The sequence below is a fragment of the Sminthopsis crassicaudata genome, chromosome 1 (assembly GCF_048593235.1).
Source record: "Sminthopsis crassicaudata isolate SCR6 chromosome 1, ASM4859323v1, whole genome shotgun sequence".
Lineage (NCBI taxonomy): Eukaryota > Metazoa > Chordata > Mammalia > Dasyuromorphia > Dasyuridae > Sminthopsis > Sminthopsis crassicaudata.
Genome location: NC_133617.1, coordinates 199410743 through 199427876, shown reverse-complemented (window position 1 = coordinate 199427876; position 17134 = coordinate 199410743). Strand labels below are relative to the sequence as shown.

Here is a 17134-nt window from a genome sequence, read left to right as displayed (position 1 = left end):
TATATTTTTAACTGTTGTTAATATAGTTGTTATTCAAATTTCAACAGATTCATAGGCTCTAGATTTCAGAGGTATTAGTTAATCCAAAATTTTTAATTCACTAGTTAAGAGATGTTAACAGGGCAGACAAGAGAGGAAAAATGTAGGCATGAAATTCTTTCACCACACATTTCACCCAGTCCTTGACTGGTCAAAGGCATTATGACCACAGGTAATGACCCAAGACCATGGATCTCATAAAGCAATTTGTTTTGTTGTATGTCTTTTATGTAGTAAGAAACAATATAAAACAGCATATTAAAAACCAGCCTTAGAATCAAGATGATTCAAACTTCCTTTCATGCTTGACATCTGAATTTGGGGAATCATAATTACTGAATTAATTCCATGGTCCCCTGTCCTCAGCATGGTTGGGGAATAAAAAGGTCCATCTCAGAAAGAGATACCTAACATGTTTTTGGCTGCTGTTTCTTTATTTCAAAAACCCCCTCCTCCTTTAAGGCCAGGTTGCAACTGAGTAGGGAATATGCTTTCATCTGTTTTCTATCAAAGTAGGTTTCAGTGGCAGGCTTTTCACTTGCTACCAACACTAAAATACTGCTTGACTTTCTGACAGTCATGATAACAGAATGAAAGCTAACCAAAACAGTGCTTGGATGAAACCATAGGAAGAAGCAGATTTAAATTAATGAGGAGGAGGAAAAGGAAGGATCCCCAGGCAAGAACACACACACAAGACATCCCCATCTCTCAGTCCTTCTATCATTATCTCCTTTGTAATACTCAATCTCCTGAAGATGTTGCCTCAGGTCAAAAATTAAATAGACATCCTCCCCTTTCCCCACAGCATCTACTGCTTTTAAATTAATAGTAGAAATGTCTTCACTCTTTTTGAGAAATAAACCTTATTAGCCATTAGAAAAATAGACCTTGTTGATGTCTAGGTTCCCTGTTCCCCCTTTCTACTAATACTCCGTGTAATAGATGAAAAAGAAACATTCTAGAGAGTTACTGCCTAGACCTGAAGTTGTTTAGTAAACCCAGAAGCACAGAAATTCTGAGTTGGAAGAGAACTCAGCAGCCATGCAGTCCAGTCCATATCTGAAGAATCTCATGCTTTGTGAGCCAACTGACAAATGTTCCTCTTTCCAGTGAGAGAGACTCCACTGCCTTCTGAAACAGCTCATTCCATTTTGGCATCATTATAATTGTTAGGATGTTTTTTTTTTTTTTTTTTTCTGACAGAAAACCTAAATCTACCGCTTTGCTACTTCTACTCATAGGTTTTGTCACCTGATCCAAACATAGCAAATCTAATTCTTCTTCCACAAGATAGCCCTTAAATTACTAGAACACAATTATGTGCCGAGTCTCTTTCCTTGGTATAGAGGAAGTGTCCAAAGGACAATAAGGGTGATGTAGGGTCTCGAAATCATATCACAGGAGGCCACAGGGGAATATTCAACTTGAAGAATAAAAAACTGAGTGGGGAAGGAAGGGAAGAGGAAATGCCAGTGATGATGGTTATAATTCTATAGGAGAATAAAAGGTGGAACTTTTATCAGATCAGGGAAGGGAGATACTCATGGGGCTTTTACTAAATGAAACCCAGATTTTTAGAACCCAAACCATAAGTCTTTGGAGCCCAGGGTCTCTTCTGCTCTACTTATTATTCATTCCTCCCTGGAAGTACTTACTGTGAAATCACTCCTTATAGCAAAGTTTTCTGGCTTGATATCACAGAGGTGAAGGCGATGGGAGAAGTCATTATCAAAATGGTTTACCATATCCAGGAAGCTGAGGGCAATGTTGTTAATGGCCCTTGCCTGGCCCTGGTCACTCACAACAGGGATGCCAGCAGCCTCCTCCAGAGGAAAAAGTGTTCTGTGTCGGGGATGTCCAGCAGCAAGGTATTCTACTGCATAGAAGTGGCCACAGGAACCCAGCACCTGCAGGACATGTCGGCTGAAGTCTTGTAGAAGGCTGAAGTAAATATATTCCTCCTGCTGAAGCAGTGACCACATGCTGGCTACCTGGACCTTCCATCGAGGTCCCCTTCTCCCTGACCACAGAGGCCCCATGGTGCTGTTGGAAATCTCCAGACCCAGGGCATTCTTGACCTCTATGGCCACCATTAGGAGGAGCTCTTCCTCAGGAAAGTCCTTGCCACCCTCCACCTCCTCATCCAACAAGTCAAGGGCTTGGAAGCTGGAGAATGCCTCTTTCTTGGACTTTAGGACAACAGGCTGACCATGCCAAGAAGCCTGAAGAACCTTCTTTCCCCTCTCATAGTACAGGCAACGCTGATACACCAGCTTGCCAGCCACACAGAGATCTTCACAAAGGTCTCCCATCAGCGTGCCCCCTTGGTAGTCATGACACTAAAGTGAAAGAATGGAAGAATCAGTCACAATAAAGATGGATCTGGGAAACTTATTATGGTTTCGACTTCAATTAACTCAACACATTTTTTTTAAAAATGTATTAATCTGCTCAATTACATTTACTGAACATTTACATAGCTGAGTGCTATGCTAGTGACTATGGGAGGTATTGAAGGAGAATAAGAGATGATCCTTGTCCTCAAGGGATTTATATCCCTTGTTGAACTCCCCATCGTGTGGAGAACAAAAAATGAACACATATAAGAGAACAACAGATAATATGGAAAAACATATAATTCATACGATGAGATAAAGGGAAGACTTACCGTTTCATATTTATCTTGTTCTTAAATAAAAATTATGATCATATCCATGGGAATGAAAAAAAAAAAAAAGCTGAGATTCTAGGCAGGGCTTTACAATTAATTAGTTGTATGGCCATAAACAAATCACAAGGGGAGTTGCTAGATCCTATTTAGTTCTAAAGTCCTGAAGGGCATAAATAAAATTTTTATAGACTTTAAAGAATTGAATATGAGGGAAGGAGCAATAAGAAAGAAAGTGAGGAGTCAAGTATCACACCTAGTTTGTGAGTTTGGGGAATTGGGAAAATAGTGGTGCCCTCGATAAGTAAAAGGGAAGTGTGAAAAGGAGGAAGGGCTTGGGTGAAAAGACAATGAGTTCAGTTTTGGACATGCTGAGCTTATGATGTCTGTAAGACATACAGATCAATTGTAGAGGAGGAAGGAATTTGGGACCAAAAAAGAACTGGAGATCATTATTGATCATAAAATAGATAATTTCATTATATTAAGTTAAAAAGGTTTTATACAAACAAAACTAATTCAGATGAGATTACAAGGGAAGCAATAAGTTGGGAAAACATTTTTACATTCAAAGATGCTGATAAAGGCCTCATTTCTAAAATATACAGAGAATTGATCCAAATTTATGAGATTAAAGCTATTCTCCAATTGACAAATGGTCAAAGGATATGAATAGACAATTTTCAGATGAAGAAATTGAAACTATTTCTACTCATATGAAAAGGTGTTCTAAATCACTATTGGTCAAAGAAATGCAAATTAAGACAACTCTGAGATACCACTATACACCTATTAGATTGGCTAAAATGACAGGAAAAGATAATGACAAATGTAGGAGGGGATGATACATTGTTGGTGGAACTATGAACAGATCCAACCATTCTGGAGAGCAATTTAGAACTATGCTTAAAAAGTTATCAAATTGTGCATACCCTTTGACCCAGCAGTGTTACTACTGGGCTTATATCCCAAAGAGATCTTAAAGGAGGGAAAGGGACCCACATGTGCAAAAATGTTTGTGGCAGCCCTTTTTGTAGTGGCAAGAAACTGGAAACTGAGTGGTTGCCCATCAATTGGAGAATAGCTGAATAAATTGTGGTATATGAATGTTATGGAATATTATTGTTCTGTAAGAAATGACCAGGAGAGGCCTGGAGAGACTTACATGAACTGATGCTAAGTGAAATGAGCAGAACCAGGAGATCATTATACATAACAATAACAAGACTCTACAATGATCAAGTCTGATGGACATGGCTCTCTTCAGCAATGAGATGATTCAGACAAGTTCCAATTGTTCAGTGATGAAGAAAGCCATCTACACCCAGAGAGAGGAATGGGAATTGAGTCTTCCACAATATAGTATTTTCACTCTTCTTGTTGTTATTTACTTGCATTTTATTTTGCTTCTCTCTTTTTTCTTGTGTGGCATGATAATTACATAAATGTGTATACATATATTGTATTTAACATATATTTCTACCATGTTTAACATATATTGGATTACTTGCCATCTAGGGGAGGGCATGGGGGAAGGGGAGGGAAATTGGAACACAGGGTTTTGCAAGAGCTAATGTTGAAGAATTTTCCACGCATATATTTTGAAAAATAAAAAGCTTTAATAAAAATTTTTTTTAAAAAGATATCCAGATCAAGATGTCCAATAGTCAGTTTAAAAAATCTAAGACAAAAAAGAGGTTAGGACTGAATAAATAGCTCTGAGAATCATTTGCATAACGATGATAATTGAATCCACGAGACAAAGCAAAATAATACAGAAGAAGAGAGACCAAGAGTGTGGTGACTGTGTTAGCACCCTGGATAACTTAGAATCAGCTGGAGTCAAGATAAGCAAGTCTTTATTTTTGGTCTTTTGTAGGAAGTCAAGGGGAATGTTCGCATTGGATCTTCTCTCTTGCAGAGAAGTGACCCTGGCTAGTCTCATTGTACCTCCTAGTCCCTCCTACAATTCTCTGTATACACCAAATGATTGGGACAGCTTAGGATAGTGGGAAGGACCATTTTCCAAGCATATTCTTATAGAGAATTGTCCATTTGGTAATTAGCCTCGATCAATGCTTGATTGTCTAACCTCGGTGCATTAACTCAAGAGTTTCAGCCCTTTACACAAGAGCAAAAACTGTGTTATGCCATCATGTGCATAAAGAGGAGTTTGTCTTGGCAAGAAGGGTCACCACTTTATGTGAGACAAGGTGAAGAAAGAGATAGTGAAGAAAGGCATCTCTGTGATGTGGAAAAAGGAAAGGGGGAAAGAGAAAGCTTTCAGTGAATGGCCTCAATTTTAAAAATTAAATGAGTCAAGGTTCTCAGCTGAGAGAATAGGGAAGGAATGAGAGCTTTGATGGGTTTGAGGAGGGATGAAAATGTTTGGATAAACCACAATAGAGAGTGGGATAATAGGGGGGAAAAAAGAAGTGTAAGGCAAAGGAGGGGTAATGTAATAGGTTTCCAGAGTGCAGAGAAATCAGTTTAAATAGCTATTTTTTTTTTAAATTCTTATTAGAATTGGTGTTGAGGTGATTGGGGCAAGACCTCATCAGAGCAAGGAATACTAGTAGAAAGGAGTTTTCACTTTGTCAGTGACTGAATGACAGAGATAAGGAGAGGGAAAGGTGGTTGCATAAGACAGGAATACCATCAGTTTCAGGCTCTCCCAAATCATGTGATGTCAGTTTTCTCTCACACATCAGGAAAAAGGAGAGATCCATTTGGGCTTTAGGTCAATAAATACCTGAGTCAGGGGCCTGAGGACTCAAATTCAACTCTATCTACTCCCTAAAACTAAGTCCTATATCTCTTCTATTTTCATAACCAACCCCCTAAAAAAAGTTATCTACACTCATTGCCTCCATTTCTTCAATATCTACTCACCTTTTAATCCCTTATAATCTGGCTTCTAAATTCATATTCTATAAAAACTTCTCTCTCCAAAGTTATCAACAACCTCATCTATTAAATCATGTGTTCTTTCCTCAGTTCTCATCCAACTTTAGATAATAGTTTAGATAATACTTTAGACATTATCTTTAGATAATAATAGTTGGCATTTATGTAACACTTATTATGTTCCAGTCACCATGCTAAGCACTTTACAATTATTTAATTTCATCCTCACAACAATCCTGGGAAGTGGAAGGATGTGGTTTTTAATCTCCATTCTATAGTTGAGGAAACTGAAGCAATCAGGTTAAGTGGCTTGACCAGATTTACACAGTTCAGTGTCTGAAGTCACATTGAATTTAGGACTTCCAGAATCCAGGTCCAGTCTCTTACATTTCCTTCACCTTCCTTATCCTAGTAGTCTTATCAATAACTTGCATTTCTCCTATTAATCTCCTTTTTTCAATTCATATGGCCATGACTCTAGTTCAAAAGCTTATTCCCTCACATCCAATTGGTTTCTCTGCTTCTAGTCTCTCTAATCAGTCTAACACACAGCTGTGAAATTCATATTCCTAAAATAAGGATGACTATGTCATTTCTCTGTTCAAAAAGCTTCAGTGGTATGATATTGACTCCAGGACAAATTACAGACTGCTCTATATAGACAGGTATCTAAAGTCTTCCATGAGCACGCTTCTTTTAACCTTTCTAGGCTTGCTTCATAATATTCCCTGCCATTCCTTCTCAGTTCCAATCAATATGGATTAATTATTCTTTCCCGATTTTAGCCTTCCATCTCCATTTTAGACAAAATTCTCATGCCTAAAATGCACTGCCCAGCACTTCTTACACCTCCTCATTTCCTCTTTAGAATCTTTAGCTTCCTTCAAGACTCACTTCAGTTACTACTCCTACATGAAGTTCTTTATGATTTCCATAATTGTTAGTGGTCTCCTCCTCCTAAAATTACCTAATATTTGCTTATCTATACATGCTGTATCTCCCTAAGAAGACTTAATCTCCTTAAGGAAATGAATTAATTTTAATTTTTTTTCTTTGGACATCCTCAGCAGATAGCACAATGTCTTGCTCATAGTAGGCTCTTAATGCTCATTGAATCTCTGTTGGATATTAATTTTCATAAATGCTGATTGATTTATTATAAAACAACCATCCCAATACATTCAGGTGCACATAGAGAATTGTAATCACATCTTAAAAGAATTTCTGGATCCCAAGAAACAGCCTAAATTTACAGATTCATATCAGAGAACATAGTCCAATGACTCAGCAAGAGCCTAAAACTCCTAGAACTGAAAGATGTGACCTGACTCCTTTGATTGTTCCTGAGAAATACTACTCCTTTCCTTTTCCCACAAAAAAACTCTTTAACCTCCAATTTTGGTCTCCTCATCTGTAAAATAAGAGAGTTGGGAGTACCCTGTTTGACAAATGCTTACCTAGGTAAGAAGGTATGAAATCATGTCTCTGATTTTGTAACTACTAAGTATCATATGTGCAAATTTGCACTCCATTTTGTACTGGCCCCTCAAAACTACCTTAAATATTTTTGTTGGAGAAAAGTGCATTAGTGTGTTTTTAAAACTATATAAAACTGTGTGCCTTGAAATTTAATATGGCTGTGGTAAACTTCCATCCTTCTATAATTACCCCTGGCACACCATCTCAAGGTTTGGGGGTCATCAAATGTACCATCTACAGGAAACAGAACTCTCTTTGTCAATCACCCTCTCAGCCTATAATTGCTTCCATGCCTCTACTTTCAAAAGAATTGCTGCTGCTGCGTCAGATTGCTCTGGGATCATTGTGAGCATCTAGAAGTGCAGCTACAAGTTGATTCTTGGAGAGAGAGTAACATTTGGAGAGTAAGTGAACATGACTGGTGATTAAGGAGATGGGACAGATAGGGGTACAGGAAATGGCTTCAAGGTATCCCCTTTCCTTGTTACTTTTTTCTTGATTTCATGTGTTATTTATTCAATGTGGTTATTTCTATAGAAATCCTGATGTGAAAGTACAGTAAAAAAAAAAAAAAAACAAAAAAAAAAACCACCTTTTTTTAATTAAAATATGAATTGATAGGTTTCCTGTCATATTGGAAAATACACAGCTTAAAGTTGGTAAAAGCTAGTCTTTATCTGGAATTCAGAATGCAATTAAAATGGACAGGACATATATGAACAAAAGCACCATTAGTCACCAGACTGAATTGTGGTTTCCAATAGAATCTAGCCTACAAAAGCATCCTTGTGACTTCAGTCCTTGGGAGCTAGTGCCCAGCAACAAGGAAGGAAATACTTATCTGTCATTACACAGTGAGAAGGATGAATCAAGAAATGACACTGACCAGGCAAGGCTGATTAGTTCCACACCTGCACAAAAACTCTGTTGGCAAGTACTACATTTCACCATATTGTCTGGCGGCAGGGAAGCAAGAAGGGAACTTTGTGTAGCTCTGACTTCCCAGGATCCTGATTTTCTTTTTTGGAAAAAAAAAAAAAAAAAAAAAAAGGAACTATAATTTTGTTTTGTTTTTTCCTTAGCAAAAATAAATGACCCAAAGTGTGTAAGAGCCACGGCTATTCACTTGGGCATATAAATGACCACAAATAGGGCTTGTGAACTTCAGCTATACTTCTGGTCCTTAATATAGATTAATCACAGCACTGCTGAATTTTACGCTAGTCCAATCCCAAAGGCTCAGTTTGCAGTATTCACAATATGGTTACTCTATTTCTTTTCCTTTCTTTAGTTATCTCTCATATGCTGCTCATTTAAAATCCAGCACAAATCAGGATAAAATAATAGTAATAGTAATAATAATAATAAGAACTAGTATTTCTATAACACCTACTTACTATGTACCAGTTACATAGTACTAACTGCTTTTCATATATTATCCCAAATGATTCAATAATCCTGAAGAGATCCTATTTTTATAATTTTACATATGAAACAAACTGAAACAAAAGTTAAATGACTTGCTTAGAATGGAGTGACTAAGGTAGGATTTGAACTTAGATATGAGGGGTGCAGTGGATAAGAGTGAAGGACTCAAAGGCAAAAAAAACTCAAGTTCAAATACTCATGAGCTAGAAGTTAGGAATAGACACTTGGATATGAATTTCAGTTGATTCTTATTAGCTACATGATATGGGCAACACACTTAACCCTCTCTCTCTCAACTCCCTCATCTATAAAATGGAAATACTAGTCCATTCACTACTTACTTCATAAACTAGTTGTTAGGAAAGAGCTACAGAAATATTACAATGTATAGAATATAAAAGCCCATTGAGGGCAGGGACTACTTTATTTGTGCCTTTTTTTTTTTAATCCCAAATGCTTCACATAGTATCTTGTATATATTCAATATTTAATAAATATTTGTTGAACTGAATTATGATCAATCTCCATGTCTTTGAATCAATCTGTGCAATGGGTGTGGAGGAGAAAGGGGTACTTCAGCTACTAAACTGCTGTGAATGAGATCTCAGATAAGACGACTAATTCATTTAACAGGAATGAGCATTATGTTTCACATTTTTTGTACCTATTAAGATCTGAAAATATAGATACACTTTATTTAAAAATTTTAAGGCAATTTACAAAATATTTTTTGAGTTCTAAAAATGAAATTCCTTTAAAGCTTTGTCATCACATTAAAAAGCAAGTGAAACTTTTAAAATTTTATTCTTAGCTAAACATTACTTGATAATTTTTAGATTAGTTTCATTAAAACTCTGGATCAAGTTTTTCTTTACATATAAAGAGGTCTCATATCTAAATCTTGAGTATGAAACAGTTCCTTCATCTGGATTTATTTTTCTATAAAATCAATTTCCATCTACACCTTTTCTCTACTTACAAAAAAAACATTCTGGTTCAGCCCCCTGCCACCTCTTTACTGCACTTTTCCCATAGGTTCCTAAGAATATTTCCGAATCCAATCTCTTCCCATCCAATCCTCTATACAATTAAAAAAATTCCATTTTTCTGCTTATGAAGCATCAATGTCTCCTGAAACACCTCTAGGACAGATTCCTCCACTTGGCATTCAAGGCCTCTAGCCTGTTATTTTTTTCCTTTTTTTAAAGTAAACTACATATTTTCCCCCCTTGTTCACTATATACTTTAGCCAAATTACCCAATTTGTTTTTCTCTATAACAAATATATATTCTCTCTCCTGCTTCCACATATTATAGCAGAATATTCCTTCAATTGTAAATTGCTCCATTTGGTTTTAACTCCTTGAAGGATGTTACTTTTGCCTCCCCTTGTATACTCAGATCTTAGCACAATGGCTTGGCACATTGTTTAATAAGTGCTTGTAGACTTGCCTTGTCTCACATATTTGAAATGCTCTTCTTCCTCACTTCTACCTCTTAGAACCCTAATTCTTTCTAGAGTTCAGCTGAAATATTGCCCCCTTAAGAAGTCCTTTCCTTATTACCTCAGTGTTAGTTCCTTTTATTCTTCAAAAATTTCATTTTTTTTTTACTTAACAGTATTTTTTCCAATTACATATAAAGATAGTTTTCAACATTCACTTGTATAAAATTTTGATTTTCATTTTTCCCTCTTTCCCTCCTATCCCTCCTTCCCAAGATAGCAAGCAATCTGATTTAGATTATATTATATACAAACTTCCATATTTGTCATGTAGTAAATAAAGAATGTGAACAAAAGGAGAAAATCACAGAAAGAAAAAAATTCCATAAAGAATTTCATATTTATTTTGCATATCTACAATATTTATTAATCCAAGAACATGCTATATCCCTAAAGAAAATGAACTCCTTGAAAATTCTTTTTATTTTTTCCTTTTGATTTTGTAATTCCAATGTCCAGCATAATGCCCAACACATAGGAATTGCTTAATAACTACTCGTGATCAATTGATTTAAAAACTAAGAATTTTAAAATAAATAAAGTAATGAAAATGAATTAGTAATTCAATCATTACATGGCTTTAATCCACAGCTGATTCAGTAGCTGTCCATTTATGGATGTGATGGATAATTCACACATGCGTCAGAACCATATCCTAGTTTTTATAGGTTTCCTATAAGTTGATTTCTCATTTCCTTAGCTGGCTTTAAGGGAGAAACAATTCCTGTCCACTCAGCTCTGAGAAACTGTTGACAAAGTCAGGAAAGTCATGTTGTCAGAAATCAAACAGGGTTGTTGGAGTTTTTTAAGTGGCATTATATTGCTAGTTGAATTGACAAAGCCTGCATTTCATCATAACTGATGTGGCTTTTCACAGATACATATACTGTACTTTGTAGTTTCTCATAACCTTTAACTACTATAATATGTATTTCTTCTCCCTTTCCTCCTCTACCCAGATTAATAATTTCCTAAAATCTTAGTGCAGCTCTTAACCCAGATGACTTCACTAAGACATTGAGTCTATATATTTTGTGTAAATACAGTCCTGATCAAAACTTTCAGGAAAATATAGTCATTTGCACATTCTGGTATGTGATTTGAATGTTGTTAGTATAGAACATTTTTAACAGCCTCTATTCCAACAAGTAGAACCCAGGAAAAGTGAGCATTAGTTTAGGCTATGTTATTAAAAATGAATTAGGGGCAGCTAGGTGGCGCAGTGGATAGAGCACCAGCCTTGAATTCAGGAGGACCAGAGTTCAAATGTGGTCTCAGACACTTAACACTTCCTAGCTGTGTGATCCTGGGCAAGTCACTTAACCCCAGCCTCAAAAAAAAAAAAAAAAAAAGAAAAAAGAAAATGAATTGAGGACCATACTGATTGAATAAAAACCTAGTCATGCAAAAGTGAAGTTAGTATTTTTTAATTAGGTAGATAGTTTAAAAGAAAGCATTTTCTTAAAAGTACTTCCTAAAATGCCAGATGAATTGGAAGGATGAAATATTCTCCATTATTAGCTGGGATTTTTGTTATTGAAGGAAGCAAAAACACAGTAGCAAAAGCCATTCTTCCTGAGTTTTCCTTTTTCTCTTCTAAAGCTTTGCTTATTATCCAGCAACCTGCCAGGATTATAAATTATCAATCATGGCATAACACTTGTTAGCCTACCATAGCCTCTAGCCACAATTGACTAAAAAGCATGGTCTTGAAAACCTTGTAGGCAAGGGGAGGAGAATCTAACCTATTTCCTATTATTAGAGTGTGGACTGAAAAGCAAAACAGAAAGAAATGATGTATTGTAACTTGGAAAAAGCACAGTTCCAAAAAACAGGGTCACCCTATTTTGGAACAATTCCAATTGTTCCTAAATTACAGCCTAGAATCTGAGAACTGGAAGAAATCTAAGAGCTCATCTGGTTACATTAGAGAATTTGTAGCAGAACTTGAACTAAGTCATACTATTCTAGATTTATAAAAAAAAAAATAATAATAATATTGATTATATACTGGCAGCTAAGTGGCACAATGAATAGGGCCTGGAATTAGGAAGACCCAAGTTGAAAGTTGAAAGTGTCTGGAGCCAGATCTGAGTTCAGAAAGCTGAGTCTTCCTGACTCCAGACCCACTATGTCTAACTTCTGTAAAAGCATTATTATTCCCCCTTAACAGGTAAGGAAATAGAGGCAATAAGAGTTGAGGAGACTTTGTTCATGTTCACAGAGTCAGAACTTGTACTCAAAATCTAGACCTTTGACCTCAAGTCCACTGTTCTCTCCATGCTACCATGCTGACTTCTTATTGCTTTGTTCACACTAGCTAATTAATGTTTGCTGAATACAGTTGAATAGTGGGTAGAAAGGAGCTTCTCTGGTCCATTTCCTTTATTCTCTAATTTTGCTCTTTGCTTATTAATGCACACCTATAGGACTCTGTTTATCCTACTACTGTGCTTTGTAATCCTACAGTCATATTCTCTTCCACAAGCTCTTCCAAGAAATACCACCTGCAGCGCTTGTTATACTCAGAATACAAGGAGAGGCTTCCCACTGAGAGACATTTATCATAATTCTTTTGGGCTCAGCCAGAAAGAGGTTTCTTTTTGGCTCAGCCAGTAGGGCTGTTGCTTATGCACTGTTGTGTTCCGAGGGAAAGCTAATGAGAATCTGGAGGCAAGTCAGAAAAATAACAACCACTTTTATTATGAAGTGTAAGAGCTAAGCTGAGCTGAATTGAAAACTGCTTAGGGAGCCAAAGAACTGAGAGACTCAATATAGTCAGGGTCCACAGAAGCTACAACTACCTAGTTCTTCTGGGCTTTTAAAAGATCAGAAGGAAGGATATCACGTAGCAGAGTAAGTTAAAACAATTTAAAAGAAAATCTAATCTATGTGCATCTTGTCTAAAGACACATGTATTCCCATGGGCAAATGCAGCATGGAATGAAATAGATCGTAATAGGGATAAAAATGATGGCTTATGGAGGAGGAACTGACACTAACAGTGTTGCCCAACTAACTTTAAGTTAGTTCAGGGGAAAGTTAAGTCTGTCATCTTTGAATCTGTGAAATTTTCTGGGGAAGGTAAAACTGGTATTTTATAATTGCTCTGTTGACAGGGGGGTATATCAGGCAGAAAACTGACCTTTCAGCTCTATGTCGGATCATAGCTTAAAAAAAAATCCAATAAGGTTGCCATTTAAGACAAATTGATAGAGCTCCTAAGTATAATTAGTCTTCATTTATTATGTGGAACTCTGGAAAATTAATGATTATCAATTACTTGCTTTCATAATGGATTATTTAGTTTCCATTAGGCTTTATTCCATTTTATCTAAACTAAGTTTCCATTTGATCTATATACTTAAAATTTATTAAATTATTTTTCAAAAGCAGCTTCAACCAAACTCTCAGTTTTTGTTTAATGATATAAAGTAACTGGGGATGAAGGGATGTAAATAGTAAGTATGTAAAAATGAGAGAAAAGTATGAATGGAATAAGAAAATGAGTGTATACAAAGTTTAAGAAAACTCTCTAGGAGCTCAGAAACAGAGGTCATGCATTGCACAAATGAATTTACATATCAAAGAAAAGGAATTATGTAAACAATAATGAATACTTTCACCAACATATGGCTTGTTCATCAGGTCTAATTCAATTCGGGAATGTTATTTGTTTAACCTGGGCATTTTCATACATAATTTGTTTCCTTCATTTTTTCCAATTAATTTATGTATACATACTTATGAATATTTTATCCCCAAAGCATTGTTGCCATGTTTTAGTGAGGAAGCAAACATAGTTGCAAAAGTGGGCAGAAACTGCAGTTTATTTCTTAAAGGTTTAGGAAGGTGATCAGGAGAAAGAAAAGGAAAAAGGTGATAGTTCTTAAGACCAGTGCTGAAGCTGCATATTCACTCCACAAATGTTCAGAAAACAATTGTCACTATTCTCCTCTAGGTTCCTTTTAAAGGATATATTCCATTATAATTGTCCTTTTATTTGCTTAATATTCTGAATAAAATGGAAGGAATAAGAAATTACTAACATTTTGGATCAGCCAAAAATGAAACCTTGTTTTATGGCAACTGAGGGGTTTCCATGCAGCCAGTAGATGCCAGTTTTAACTAATTGTCTCACCTTTGACACTATATCTTTTTAATCCATTAGAAGATACTTTAATTGTTTAGTCTAAGCACTTAAGCTTTCTATTTGGTTTAACTGACAGCAATTGCTGTGTAAGAAGAATAAAAGAAACAAAAAGGAGTTTGAGCAGGAAGAGCTTTCCAAGGGCATTCATTTTATTCTTCTCTTTTGCTTTTTTGCCTTTTGCTACAAAGTAATCAGACTTAGCCCTTGTGTTCTGAGGCTCACACAAACTGTATTCATGATGGTTAATTGCTAGTACTGAATGGGCCCTGTACTTGACTAGAGAAATCATCTGAAGGTAAAATGTAATGAATTGTGGGAGAAAAATAAAACAGTTGAAATACAGGACAAATGACGTATGGAGTTTCAATATGGTTGAATTTCTTTAAAAGAGAGAGAAAAAGAGAAAGAAATTTCCTCCAAGTTTTGAACTTCTTTTAGCTAGGCACTCTACCTTGTTCTGGCCTGCATACAAATGAAGTTTTTAATGAGACCTGGGCACAAATTCTTGCTTTGGCATTTACTAGATGAGTAATTGTAGCCAAATCAATGTACCTCAGTTTCCTTATCTATAAAATGGGTGCTGACTTTCAAGATTTTCTAGGAAAGCAAACTTTAAACGTTTTGAAATATGAGTTGCAATTATTAGGGGCAACTGCCAATTACTAGATATAGTAAAAAAAAAAAAAAAAATCTTTTGAATAGAGGTATCAGATCTAGGTTTACAATTAAAACAAAAAGCAAGCTCAAAGAAAAATTTGTACACACACACACAAACAAACGTATACATTATGTCTGTATTCAATATTCAAATAAACAATTGTGTTCACATGTATGTTCCAATACGTGTAAGTGTGAATAGGATGTCTCATATATGCTGTTAAATCAGAAACAAGAGCCCTGTTTGAGGAGCGTGGCATCCCATTTTCTCCCTCTAGATGGGACAGAGTAATAATGTGAGCCATAAGCGCTCCTGGAGATGGAAGTGAGTCCAAAGTCAAAGATCCCAAGCATTCATTCTGAGGGTCTCCGGCTTAGTAGATCCCCACCTGGTGGCTATCCCTCTCTCCCAGCCATCCCATCCCGAAGCGCTCGCGCTCCCGGGAGAGAGTGGTAAGTAGTGGGCAAAGTGGATGGGCACAGAGGAGAAAAGAGATGGAGGGTGGGGACAGAACGGGGTCAGGACAGGACATACCAGCCCAGCCAGGATTCTCCGACTCTTTTCATCTGTGCAGCGCTCAGAAAAGACGCTCCTGTGGACTTGGAGGAAAAGTGTGGCCACTAGCACCCAGCAAACGGTCCAGAAGAGAACGAAGAGGAGGGTGCAGCGCCTACCGAGCTTCCACCTCAGCCTCCGGATGCCCATAAGGACCTTCATCATTCCCCCTCGGGGGCCTGCCCTCTTCTCCTACAACTCCCTCCCACCTTAGTGGGTCTGCAGGCACCGTGCCCCTGGGGCCAGAGATTCGGGGAGAGCCATTAGAAGCCAAGGATACTAATCCCGGCGCAGCGGTTTCCCGGCTCCAACCCCCAGGCACAGTAAGAGAGAGCGAGAATGGGGTGCATCTGCCAAAATGCAAGCCCCTGAGCTGCCTGATTGGCCTGGTCTGTAGGAAATGACTGGGGGTACCCACGGTGCACTTGGAGACCCGGCTGCGGCAGAAGCAGCCGAGGCAGCAACAGCAGCATCTCCGTGGGCTGGGGCTGGATGCTGCTCTTCGTTGGAGCCCCCAGGGTATATGAGAGTCCTGCAGCCTTTACACTTCCTAGCCAACTCTCCCGCCCTTGTACAAGGATTGTTTCTCTCCCTCTCTCTTTTTCCTAGTTTCCCCACTTTCCCTCTGTCTCTTCTTCCATTTCTCTCTTCCTCTTTCCTTTTTTTCCTCCCTTTCTTTCGCCGTTCTCCACCCTCTCTTAACCTCTCCCTATTCCTCTCTTCTTTCTTCTGCCTTTCCTTCCTTCTCTATTACTTCTTTCTCCTTCCCTTTCTCTCCCTTTTCTTTTTCCTCTTTATTTTTCTTCCCCCTCCCAATATACACACTTTCTTTCTCCATTCATCCGCTCTCTCAATCCTCCGAAAAACCGCAATCTCCTTTAGAATACAAGCCACATCGGTTCTCCTTTTAACTACATCTTCCAATATCGATTTCTTCTACATTACTTATTAGAGAAGTTTTTCTTTGCATAGTCTCTTGCGCACCCTCCGTCATCCCCATGCCCTCGACCTCCTCTTCCTGCCATGCCCTTTCACTAAAATCCCATTGGAGAATAGGAGAAAAGAAGAAGCAGGAACTCCTGAGTCCTGGGTTCATCCCTCTGCTTTAACCTTGCTATATCTCCTTGGAGGTAGCTGTCTTGGTCAGCGGGTAGAAACATGGTCCCAGGTTTCCCGAGCCTCCAGAAGAAAGCGGAGTTCTTTGGAGATGGAATGATTTACCGCTTTGGACAGGTTCGCAAAGCTGCTTGGGGAAAAGGACCACGACTGTTAGAAAAGAATATTGTAATCATTCTCACGTTAGCATTACTATAGATTATTTTCTGGGGGTGAAAAGCTGTATGCACCGTAAATTTTATTACATTTAGCCTACCGCGGGAGAGGGGGGCTAACATTTATTTAAAATTATGTTCACCTCTGTTCTAGAAACTCGTGCTTTCCCTTTAAAATCCCAACAGTTGTAAGGCAGGCGCCTCAGTGACGGAGAATTGACTCGAACGAACCAGTACTAGGAGAGACCTAGCCTCTCCTTAACCCTCCCATCCAAACGTGCCCCTCCCTTTCCCTAAAAATCTCTTTCTCTTAAAGTAATGTGATTGGGTTTAAAGGGGCAACCCTCCCTGGGTGGTGCTGGTGAATAATAAGGAAAAGATGGAAAAGGTTTACAGAAAAAGCCTGGAGCTAAGGATTTGAAAACAAATAGTTTCCTTCAAATGGGGCTTCAAGGCTGAAGTGTGACTA

The 17134-nt window shown here is 37.6% G+C and overlaps 1 protein-coding gene across 2 annotated transcripts in view; it reads right to left on the bottom strand.

Annotated features, from left to right (window-relative positions):
• DIPK1C (divergent protein kinase domain 1C) overlaps positions 1–16899 on the bottom strand; it is a 32814-nt gene extending 15915 nt beyond the window's left edge. For both annotated transcript variants that reach the window (XM_074273898.1, XM_074273903.1), the window contains exons 1-3: positions 16809–16899; positions 15374–16637; positions 1698–2381 (exon numbers count right to left, since the gene is read on the bottom strand). In XM_074273898.1, coding sequence (XP_074129999.1) covers positions 1698–2381; positions 15374–15559 — 870 coding nt within the window. In that variant the 5' untranslated portion in view covers positions 15560–16637; positions 16809–16899. The remainder of the gene's footprint in view (positions 1–1697; positions 2382–15373; positions 16638–16808) is intronic.
• Between the last annotated feature and the right edge of the window lie 235 nt (positions 16900–17134).